The sequence below is a fragment of the Lepisosteus platostomus genome, chromosome 13, assembly GCF_059453375.1.
Source record: "Lepisosteus platostomus isolate fLepPlt1 chromosome 13, fLepPlt1.hap1, whole genome shotgun sequence".
Lineage (NCBI taxonomy): Eukaryota > Metazoa > Chordata > Actinopteri > Semionotiformes > Lepisosteidae > Lepisosteus > Lepisosteus platostomus.
In genome coordinates, this window is record NC_142623.1 from 16,166,580 (window position 1) to 16,179,094 (window position 12,515).

A 12,515-nucleotide genomic window follows, 5' to 3' on the forward strand; every position below is an offset into this window, starting at 1 on the left:
TTCTAATATTAGCTACTGGTACTTCCGAAAAAAAAAAAACATACGTAATAACCATAAAATGAAAGGGACAATAATTCAATTTACAAAGACTAAAAAATAAAATTTTCATTTCATAAGGATCAAATAACTTGTTGAAAAAAGATAACATCTTGGGCTTATATCATTGTACAAAAAGTAATCCTTCTCTTATTGTTAAAAAAGCTTTGTTGGTAAGGTAGATCATTACAGTTTTAAAATAAGAGTTATATTCTTGTTTCTTTTAACATACTGTAATTGTCATACAGTAAAAAACAGAATTGTGAAGAAGGTGCCATCCATGGTTGTATGGAGCAATTATAAACATTACTCCCATTACAGCATAATGCTGATTAAAGTTAGCTATTTTTTATGGTTTAAGATGTACAGGGTCTTGAAGACAGGCTGAGCAATAAATGTATTTGATCCTACTGACCCTTATTCGCTAATGCAAGTGTAGACAATCCCATCCCCTGAGTGTTCTGCTACTTTATGGTTTGCATTTCATCTCCGAGTTTCAAAACTTAACTGAACCCACGAAGCGGAAAAAATTCACCTACCTTTTCCCTGTCTTCATCAGGTGCTAACGGAAAGCTGACCCTAACACCCGCAGGGACTCTGGGAAACAGGGTTTTCTGTGCTTGTACCCCTGGTGCCCCTGGAAAAGTAAACCAGCTGCTGGAGCAGGCAATTTGTTCCCTGTTGATGTTTGGGAGTTTGGATTCTGGATGTACATTTTTAAAATGGAGCGTTTTACATCGGAGTCTTTGGTCAGGGTCGGTCATGGTTTTCAAATTCTCCATGTTGTCAGGTCCCTGTGGCATTTTTTGTGGGGTGCGTTAAACGCACCTGTTTACCCCATGGCCAGCAGAATATTTGAAATGTCCCCAGTTGCAATGGGCACTTCAGAAAGAGCTCCTGATTTTGGGAGCAATGCAGGTCTTTAAAACTGGCACAGGCTCTCCATGTGGACGGTGCGCGCATGTAGAAAATGTTTTACGGACACAAAAGGAATCGATCAAGAAAATGTATATAAATTCCATGCAAAATTAAAGACGGCATTTCTTGAAGCCCCCGAGGGAGGCTGTGACAGACAGACAGATAGACAGACGAGCAGGGACAGAGCCACAGCAGTGCAATATTCACTGATCTGCACTCGCCTGGCCTGGGACCTTCTCTCCACGGAGCTGAAGATGCTGAAAGGAAGAGGTGGTCAAGATCACAGAACAGCGAACGCCGACCCAGACAGGCCCTGAGAGAGACTGAGGTCTGACTGAGAGAGGAGAGCTGGCCACAGCTAATCCGTGTGACTCTCCCGATTCGCAGTGCTGTGTGATAAATAAGTCATTAAAAAAACACGCACAATAACATGACAAGTGTGTTGAGAGAGGATAAGCGCATGTCCTTTCATATAAAGCTGAATTAGACACTGTAGTTCCAAAAGTAGACATGGGGGGTCTTATGTAGGTTAATGTAGAGAACACCAAACAGAACAGAGGAAGCTCAGCAAAAAGAGACAGAAAATAATCTGTGATCATTGGTATGTACTGTCGTCTCACCCACGTCTCTATGCAGTACACTTGCAGAAGTGTGGAAACCCACGTGTTCTATCTCCTGACACCAACAGGAAAGTCTTCACAGCTTTTTTGCTTCAGTGCAAAACTTGTTCTGCCTTTTCTATCATGGGTACAGCATTCGGCCAGTCAGCCAAATGTGAAAAACTTAAATACCGCTTGCTGTAAAAAAGAAAGGATAGACTCACATCAGGCAAAAGCTAAATGCATTATTAACCATCACGACCCAGTAGGAATGAAATGCAGGAGAAAAGTCAGCAGGGACTTTGTCTATGTAATGTTCTGGGAATGTTTGCACTACAGGCAGTAGTGTGGAGCAGCAGTAGCCTCGCAAGAGACATTTCTTTATACTTGATTTTAGTTGTGTGACAGTATCACTTGAACAGCCGAAAGCCTGGCTTCTTTCAGGAAACAGCTGGATGAGATCCTTGGATCAATTAACTACTAATGACCACAAAGGCCAGATGGGCCAAATGACCTCCTGTTGTTTGTAACCCTTTGGGTGTTTCTTGAAAGAGACCATGGTATCAGCTTCAATGCATGGCTAGGCAGCTTGTTCCACTCTCCCACAACGCTTTGATTAAAGATGAGCCTCACACATGTTCACAGTTTACTATTGCGGTATTGCAGTCACTGGCAAACCATGGGAGGGAAGCAAATATATAATTGAAAATATACTGTTCACTGTAAACGTCCTGTGACAGGGCCCTGGCCATACTTGTAAGTGTGGTTTAAAGCTCTGATTTGCATCTGAACAGCATGGCAGTTCATAACTGTGCATGTACAGAAAGGACATTGCATGAGAAAGCCAGAGAGCCTGCTGCCAGTACATGTGATATCTGCTGGCTGTGCGGTCAGGCAGCTTGGTTTGACTTGGAGTGACAGGACTACACTGGCAAACCCCCCCACCATCTTCCTGAAAACTCGACAGAGGTCCTCACCCTCCTATGACAGTCCAGTTCCCCGGCTCCAACTCAACAAGCCCGGAAAAAAAAAGCACATCTCCCCCCCTGCCATCACCACCACTCCATCCCCAACCCATCCCCCCCCCACGCACAGCTCGAAAAAGCTATGTAAGATATGGAAAAATAGGTCATTTGTCACACATCTTGTCCTGGGGCAGGGGATAAATTATAAATGAAATGAAACAACCAGTGTCTGCAGAGCTAAACTGAACAGTGGGAGAGGAAGGCAAGGAGAAAGAGAAGGAGCGAGAGAGGGAACGTATTAAAGTGAAAGTATGGACGCGAGGAGAAGGGGTAGAAGTCTTTTAAAAAGAGGGCCAATTTAAATTCAAACAAACTTTCTGCATTATTATTATTGGGGTACAAGGCAGGATACACCCTGGATGGGAGGTCAGTCCATCACAGGGCAGACAGACACAGGCACAGTCACACCAGGGACAGTTAATCCCATAAACCAATTAACCCACCAGCAAAAAAAAACAGGCAAACATACAAACTCCATGCAGATAGCACCCATGGTGTGGAATTGAACCCAGAACCCTAGCACAGTGAGGCAACAATGCTAACAGCTGCACCAATGTTTTTACTACAAAAAAGACACTAAACTGTTACTACAAAATCATAAAATTAATAACAAACCTAGAAGTATTACAAAAAGAGGCAGAGCCATTACATATTAAAATGAATGCATCCTAAAATAGTGGAAGACACAGTGAATGATAGTATCCCATAGCTGAATCTGTAACTGAATTTCCTGCTTGACTACCTGTGATGAAGTAGGTAGTCACAATCTACAAGAGCCAGGCCTCCACATTCAGATGTGTTTGTGCTTGCTCCATGTTCTGCCTGGCATTTTATCTCCAGGGACACATCCTGTGTGTCAAGGCTGCTCATTTCTAATCCTCAGCATGGTTCTGCACTTCCCCGAGGTGTGTAATAATAGGTGCTGTCAATCATGTGTGCAGAAGGAGCGTGGACTGATTGACAGCAAGGGCCCATCTTGGCGCAAGTGCATGATGACTTGACAGCAGCGTGAGCAGCATGGCTGGCATGCAGGGATGCTCAAGAAGTATCACATCACATCGCTTTGAATGGTGGGTGTGAGCACTGGGCAGTCTTTCGCTCTTATTTCAGAGGTTGAAGATGACAAAAGAATAAGACTGTGTCAAATCATGCAACCTTGGGTTCGTAAACCACCGACTTTTGTCTTTGAGTCAACTCTGGCAAATTAGTCAATCGGGATATTCTTGTGAATCTTCTGAGTGCAAATCAACATTCTACTCCCTGGATCAAGAGGGCTTAGCAGTATATGGGCATCTGCTGATGATGCCGATCAACTGGACACAAGGGATCACTAATCAGCGAGTGCCATGGAGCTTGACTCTTCCCAAAGACACTACTCAACACAGAGCTGTGTGACACTGCCAAGAGTTTCCAACCAAATACTCTGAATGACTTCATATACTCTCCATTTAGCAGCTGGGTTATTATATCTTTTATCACATTGTAGGCATCAAAGTATGGTTAAAAAATGTAGGAAATCAGTGTAGGAAATTCCTGAAGGAACTGAACATTTTTACCATTTCGGTATTGAACAGACAGGACTACTCAAAGGCCGCGACAAAGTCAACCCACCGCATGTCTTCAGAATAAACAGCGAAACTGGAACCAGAAGACAACAGGAAACTATGTGGAAGTGCATTAAAAAACCAGGGCTTACCCAGTTAATATTTGTCCTCCCAGTAGTGCAAAAACAACCCCTCTGAAAAACATTCAGAAACTGATATCACAAAGATGGACTCCACGGTGTCAGTTTACTACTATTTTTGCGCTTGTAAGAAAATGTATTAATTTAGAATAATTACTAATTACAACTGCCAGAAGAGCAAGGTAACAATGGCGAACCTGAAACAATGTTCTCTGTACTGGGACCTGCCCTTCTCAACTGGGGCAGACCCATCTTTTCTGTTGCAGTTCCAGTCCTGATTGGCTTAGGGGGCACAGGGCTTTTCCACCGCCTTTGTCTCATTGGGCAGCGATTCGTATTATACAACACCAAGGCCTGCAATTGGCTAGAAAGGGCAGCCCCCGTTCAAAGGCTACAATCCATTTCTCACACAGGTGAACTTTGAGGATGGGAATAGATCAACAGCTTTGCTCTGAAACACACTTTTTTGAACAAATAAAAATGGTCCAGGCCACTTAAAGGCAAAAAACAATACATTTAGATAATTGTGAACTACCAAAGCTATTTGACGCTTAAAGTTAAGAAAAAAGTAAGAAACATACACAATCCTGCTTTTCTTAAAGAAGTATGAATAAGATCTGAACCAAGAACAAGACAACTGAGAACTATAAAAATCCTAACGATCATTGGCGACCACTGCTTTTGAAATACACTTGAATAAACAGCCTGTGTACTGTGGCTCTACGAAAGCTTGGCCTACAGTGCAAACTGCAGCTGCTCCCTGTACACGAAGCATCAGACAGCTCCTGAAACTGAAAGCGCCTGCATCACAAACGCTCCTCTTAAGGCCCGTCGGTGCCGGCAGCCCGGTGCCGAAGTGAAATCCTTCTGCGCTGTTCTTCTGTTCTCCGAATGCAGGTGGAGTTCCATTCTGCATGTTCCATTAACGGAGCATCTCTTGTGTTTTATGGGGTAGAGAGGGGGGCAGGAGGTGGGTGGGATTGGGGAGAAAAGGGGGTGTCTAGCCATGGGCTTTCACTGACTGCGATAGGAGGGAGCAGCCTCTAATGGCTGCGCTGTCACCGCACCCTCCTTGAGCCAGGAGCCAATCAGCCGGAGCCTTTCCCTGGCAGACGGACACATAAAAGAAGAATTGCATTGCAGTACAGACACACAAGCAGTAGAACCCTTTAAGGGAGCCTGGATTTCGACAGCGGGGAGCCAGCTATACAAAAACAGAAACACATTGATGCTACAGACTGACCAAAAAAAAAAGAATTAATCCACGTTAACATATATATATATAAACACCCATCTAGGGGAGACCCACCACCGAGAGACGCACATTTCACTTCTTCTGCGATTGTCTCTTTGGAGAGCACAATTTTCCACATCCTGCTGAAGACGAAGGCCGCTCGGCGTCTTCGATTTTTCCTCTGCGGGATCTCTCTGGGTGTGAGAAACCGAACGGCGCCGCAGAGGACCAGGGCTGTCTGGAAGACCGTGTGGGGTTTGGCTCGGGATTTTTTTTTTCCTTCCCATTTTTTTTCCTTTTTTTTTTACTCCCCCCCCCTCCCCTGTCAGAAAACAACAAAACAACAACCCCGACAACCTGCCTGAAAGAAGAACGCCGACCACAACCACAACCGCGCGAACGCCTCGCCACCTCAGCAACAGAAGGAGCTAAATTCCAACTTCCTTTGCACATTAAGAATGGTTACTGTACGTATCTCTCCTTTCTCTTCCCTCTCTCGCACTGCTAGAGCACAATTAGCCCTTTGCATGCATGTGGCTGAGATGTGTGATTATGGCAAATGGGTGGATTTGCATTTGTTGCAGTTTTGGTGATGGTCTGTACATACTGGATATGTACAATAGTACACAGCCATACGTCAGCAGCAAGCAAAATTATATTGGAACATGCTATGCATGTAGCACAGATGTTCTCAAATAGGTTTATTCCTCTGCACATTATGCAATGAACTAAGCTGTGGCATTTTGCAGGGCTACAAAGACAGCACTGATTGGATTTAACGATTAAGCTGGGTGTAAGTAATCTGATATATACCAATGCAGCAGCGCTGGCTTGGGTCCTGCGAGCTTCCAGCGAGCGGTGACACCTTTATCTTAAGAATTTAACTCGGCTGGTTGCTTTTCTTGGGTGTTGTGTGTGTATGATCCGGCTTGGAACGGGACGTTGACAATTTCTAACAATATCTGTGTCATGTCATCCCTCCCCGACCTCTCCAGCTCGTCTTTTTCTGTGTTTATCGGTTATTGGTTTAATCATCTAAATATGCAGATTTTCCTTGAGTTTGAAAAGACAGGGGGTTGGGGATATGATCCTGATCTTCCCCACCTACGTGCGCTGCCTGAGGAGCCGTGGGAAAGCAGAAATGTCGAACGGTTTAATATGGCATCGGATGTAGCGGCGCTTCCGTGCTCTGGTACTGTACTGTAGCCGCGCTGTACTGTACGGCAGAGGCGGGGGCAGCATCCATAAGAATGACTTGGTCTTCGCTGGCTGCTTGTGCGGATGCCGGGGAATCTTGTGTTTTCCTTTTATTTACTGACAAAACGAGGTGCCCCGCAGGCTGCGCGAGCGCTCGGAGGCTGGGAAGGGGGTCGGGATGCGCCGCGGCAGCACGAGAGCGAGAGAAAGAGAGGAGAGAAGGCAGCGCGCGTGAGCGGGGCTCGAGGGGGAGGGGGGGGTGCGCGGGGAGAGAGCCAGAGCAAGAGCGACAGAGGAAAATTACGCTTCCTTGACTTTTGCACCGAATCCAAAGCAAGAAGAAATTCCTTAGGGTTCTAGTTGCGATGCGGCTGAGTAAATAGGCTGGAAATTTCAGAACGCTGTTAGGAGATGCCGGAGACGGGCACTTAGTCCCCTTCGTACCTACTGTACTTTGTGCGAAGCATCCACCCATACAGATGCTGCTTTGCGCTGATGTATTGAACATAGAAGTGTCTTTGAAGATTCTTGGTACACTCCGGGGGGAGAGGGCTCTGGACCCCATACACCAGGGGTTCGAGAAATAGAAATGTTTAGGGTACCGCTGCTAACTGATGGAAAGAAACATTCTTCAGGCACAAAAGGCAGAACACCCCTGATGCTTTCACTTCTTCCCTGCGCTGGAAAGATCTGGGCGTGTCGGCACTGTCCTTGAGCCCCGGTACCTTTCGAGGACATAACGAGGGAGGCGCCTCTGGCGGTCAGTGAAACCGGATTGCAGGAGCGCTCTTGAGCCGCGGTCTCCTTCGTCAATTAATTAATGGGTGGACTGAGCTTTATTCTGTCAGCATGGAAAATAATTGAATCCTTTTGTCTGCTCCCGAGCCTGGCGGAAAACTCGTACAAAAGGCGCGCTATCGGCTAGAAACAAATGTCTAAGACGAACGTGTAAAGCTCTGTTTAAGACGGGTTGGGCGAGCGGGTAACGACATCGAAATATTCTTCTGTACTTAAACATGACCGCAGGCGAGAAACCCATAAAAACTCGTTTTTAATCCGCGGCTTTTTCAATTTTACACTTTTCAGCTGGATACCCAACACACCCGCTTATTTCTGTGATACAAAAATATTTTTATGTTATCAGACTGAGAACAGAGGCTGCAACCCCTGCACAGATTCTATATAAATATAAAAAAGGTTCTGCTGTTTCTCCATAGGCCTTAAGTGCGCTGAAATCCCACAGAACAATTCGATCTAAGACCCTGCTGTACTCGAAAAACACGGTGTCTCTGAATAGTATATGTTTTGTTAACAAGTTACAGTTTAAGCTCCGACTGTCGCCTCCGTCCGGAGCTCGACTCCCCATCAATGAGGAAAAGAATAAACGCGGGTTTTACACACACCGTTTCATTTCTCCGCAAGGCTCAGCGTTATAACGGCAAAAAACAAGCTACTGTATTTTGATTGTCCGAAATGACCTCTGTGCAGCTCCATTTAAAAACATGCTGTAAGTGAACCGTAACAGCGTCCCAAGGTGCGAAAAACAATCGGGCAATCCAAAGAAAATACCCCCCCCCCCCCCCCAAAATAAATAAATAATTAAATTGTTTAAAAATATCCCCCATCCTTCCTTTGAGCCTAATGAAGTGTGAAGCAAGGGTTTGCGGGGCGTTTCCAGTCGCACGGTTTAAACCACATCGCCTTTCAGTGACACAGTGACGAAGACCTTGACAGCGCGCTGCGGGGAAAGGCCTAGAGAGGCTCGCGCCCGGACAATGCAGAAAAGACTGGCCACGCGGTCCTAAAACAGCTGAGTCAGACCCCTCTGCCAGCACGGCGGTCACAGCCCAAGGACACGGGGACGCCACTTCTGCTAGATACAGTAGATTCATATTTATAAGGGCATTTATATCGGTGTACTGTGCTTTTTTTTACATTAATGGGGATCTTTGGCGTGATGGTTATCGTGAGTGTATACGAAAAGGAATCCGTCAGCTGGGAACTGTACATGCACATGTAACATGTTGTGTAACATATACCATGTTTTATTAGTTCTCCTAAGAATGTAAGATGTAATCAGGTCCGATGTCCTATTGAAGATTTCTACCAGAGCACCCCTGTATTTTGTTACGTAAGAAAAATATATTTCTTAAAAAGTGGAAACTACAAGGGACAAAGGAGAGAAAATGGGCCGGTTACAAGCTAAAACATAAATCAATGTCCAGACTTTTACTAAATCTTATTATCACGTGCTAACAAAAACAATCAGACCCCATATTTTCTATTCATGAAATCTCCGAGCCTAAACATTATGATACATACATCCACATATAAGTGTATATACATGTATATGCTGTATATGCATAACGCATGCATTGAATGTTCACCCTCGAAGGAGATACGAGTTGCATGTATATCACACATTGTTTTTGACAAACAGCGTGTACAACCTAAAATTGGCAAACAGTTCTGTAAGGCCTGTTTCGTCAATCACGCATTTTAATTTTCGCATCGCGATTTATGCCGTGACAGGCGTTAATATTCACCTGTTCGTGAGCGAGAAAAGACGACTTGGACTTATAGACAGACTTTATAACATAAGTCTTAACAATATAAATAAGGCGAGAGAATTTTAATCGCGGCCGAGCAAAACTGGAGCCTTAAGGCTCTGCTCATAGCCCTGAGAAGAGTTTAAAAGACAACCGACATGGCACAATACGGAGAAGCGGCGTTTTTTATGTACATTTTTGATCCCTTGGTCAAATTTCTTTTGCGTCCAAACTACAATGGTAAAAAGGCTTTGTTGTCCTATGGGGGTTGGCTGGAGTGAATGGCGCACTATCTCGCTTTTCCAGCTACCACAGTTATTCCCAGTGAGGTGGAACGAGCTGTTGCTTGTTCAGCTTGTCCTTGCCAGACGTGGCTGTGAAGACTAAGCCCATCCCTTCCTAAAATAATGCAAAATGAATAATACATTATAAATACAGTATTTCTGTCAACGTGTATCCGACACCAAGCAGTATTTTTGTCAGTGATTTGATTATGCGTTTGTTTATCCGTACTGTAGCACTGCGAACTGGTGATTAACGCCAACGAGCCGCATCACCTCAATCAAGCCCAGGTCGCCAGTTAGCCGTTTACTGCCGTTTCATTAAAGTACGGAAGCATTTTTGCTACACACCTCTTTAAAACGCATTCCTAGCCCTGCATTTGGTATCAACAACCTATAAATGTTCACCTTATTACACTGTTTTATTACTGCTAATTGCCAAATAAGACTGTGTTCTAATTAGCATTTATCTGATCTTTAATCTTTTATACATTAACGCGTTAAGGAACCATTAGTACCCCAAGACATTGATGAGCGAATCATGGCTACCACGTAATTAGAAATTCGTATAAAATATTACAGCCCGCCACTGCAAATTCGGAGCTATAGTCAAGGGCGTTCATTAGGCCAAGAGTTTTTTTATATATACACACAATTAGATGAAAATATTTAAGTAGAACATCGGCGCAGGAGACGAAAAAAATACGGCAGCGTGTCAATAACATAGCAGGTTTCGAAATACTGCGCTTGAAGATTGGCAGTTCTGTTGCACGACTGCTGATGTGTTTGGATTCCTGTTAAACTGCAGCGAAGATCTGGCTAATTTAATTTCGCCTCTGCTTCGTTTAATCTTATAATTATTTCTACTAAGGCTACTAGCTGATGCATTAGAGAGATAAACGGATTCTGTAAATCCCTGTTAGCAGTTTGTGCTCTTAATGTTTTAAAGCAAGCAGGGGCCAAGATACCGTGACAGCTAAGCGAGCACTGTTAGGCACGTACTCGCTCATCTTTCGGAAGAGCGTCCTGGTATTTGGGCTCTAGTTGTGACGCATTCGAATTGATTTCTGCCGGTTTTTAACAGTTTCTGTGCGAGTCCTCGCCAAGGTCATAACTTCACACCACCGTTGGTGGAAAGGTTTTTGGACAAGTCCACACAAGCCGGACGCAGAATGTGCGCGGAGCTCTGCTTCCGATGATGACCGCGGTCTCTAGGTCTTCACCGCTTGTTCAGCGGGGGAGAGTGTCGGGACCCATGCACCGCCTTAGAAATTCAAATCGCTGTCTTTTTTTTTCTAATCTCGGCATTTTAGTTTAAACGTTTGCAGAGTGTCGGTCATAATCGCTTCCTTTACATCCCAAATACCACGAAATACTATGGTACGCTAACTCCGTGATGGAAACCACAGTTTATACCAAACTGAAGAGCTTACTAACAGGCTAGTCTATGGTGGCAAAGTTTCACTAGGGGTTTCAGCAGACATCGCGGTGTTCTGGTTCTTCGGTCCATCTTGGCTTTTTCACCAGGCGAAGAAAAGGGCTAGTTCAATTACAACCCTGGAGTCCTGGTCCAGGAGAAGGCGGGGACGATGATCTTTAGTGTGTCCGCATGCCTTCACCGAGAGCCACGGAGAAGCGCGATGAGGATACAAAGCAAACAACGGAGCAGCGCACTTTTAAAATACTATATCAGGACATTTTTGGTGACTAAGAGCTAAAGTCAAATATTCTCTACATGACGAAACCGGATTCATCCCCAACTTTCGTGAATTCACTGTCATCATACACTTATTGTATAACTGAAAATTGAAATATTGTCGTCTTGCCGTTTTCCATAATTTACAGCTCAAACCATTTCAGACCTTGTACTGTATATTAAACAAAGGTTCTACATAGATGACAAATCTGAACCAGAAGGCCAAGTCAAAGGTTTATACTTGTATAGATGTATTTGTTGCAGAACGTAAGCTTCCTTAAAGAGACAACAGAGACAATGTAATTCTACACTGTCAAGGCCAGCAAATAGCACAGATGTAAATACAGTATGCAAAACCTACTGATGAATTCCAAAAATAAATTTTCTTTGGGGGTCTAGGTCCATTTTAATTTTAATTTAAAGCCAGCAAGGTGTGTTTGTCCTGTGCTCAAAACCTTTAAAACCAGAACAAATAGCAACGTTTACGGCTTTATCGCAACAGATATAGACAGCACATTAAGAACATTCGAACGGTGACAAACGAGAGGAAGCCATTCAACACATCTAACCCATTTGGTAGTTAGCAACTAATTGATCCAGGGACGTCAACCAGCTGTTTTGTGAAAGAAACCAGGGTATCAGCATCAATAAAATTGCTTTATACAGCATTATGTAATTGAAGCAGACGTAAATATGGTCCCGTCAGGTAGGCCACATGCATCTTCTTTTATGCATATAAATACAGCACATCTACTGTATACAAAAAGCCCCTTAAAACTTGAGCTTTACCATTCTGTCTTCAGCTCAAAATAATCTGCCCCATTTTCAGTACAAAAGGTTTTATTAAAAATGTTCCTGTCTTCACAGATAGCATTAGGATTGCAGTAATAATAACTGTCCTTATTTTTATCATTCTGTGTGGGCTTAAGTGAAATATACCTGCAGTCAAGGAGGAATGCTGATAGAATAGAAACTAAAACAGTTCATGTTATCCTTGCAAGATTATTTCATTAAGACCTATAAATTTCCCAGTGTACCACACTGACCCACTTACACAAACAGGGACTCTGAACCAAGTGGGATTTTTTTAAAGTTGAATTTGGTTGAATTGGATCTTATCTACAAACACAAATAAACACCTCAGGACCTCCTGTTTAAAATACAATATATTTTTCTGCTTTGAACAGGAATTCATGTTTTAGATAAATGCTCAGCTAATCATTGTTTTGAAAGGTGGGGGAAGACATTTAAGTTCCTTAATGGGTTTTTGAGCCTTAGATATGAATTTGCAATTAG

General features: G+C 43.8%; 1 protein-coding gene across 8 annotated transcripts in view; it reads left to right on the top strand.

The window, feature by feature from the left end:
* The first annotated feature begins 5,381 nt into the window (after positions 1-5,381).
* Positions 5,382-12,515, top strand: part of elavl3 (ELAV like neuron-specific RNA binding protein 3) — a 45,385-nt gene continuing 38,251 nt past the window's right edge. For 3 of the 8 annotated variants that reach the window (XM_088603504.1, XM_088603505.1, XM_088603501.1), the window contains exon 1: positions 5,383-5,963. In XM_088603504.1, the coding sequence (XP_088459630.1) occupies positions 5,955-5,963 (9 nt within the window). In that variant the 5' untranslated portion in view covers positions 5,383-5,954. Of the gene's footprint in view, positions 5,964-12,515 lie in introns of all 8 variants that reach the window. The other 5 variants (XM_088603498.1, XM_088603502.1, XM_088603503.1 and 2 more) reach the window with 3 other exon arrangements.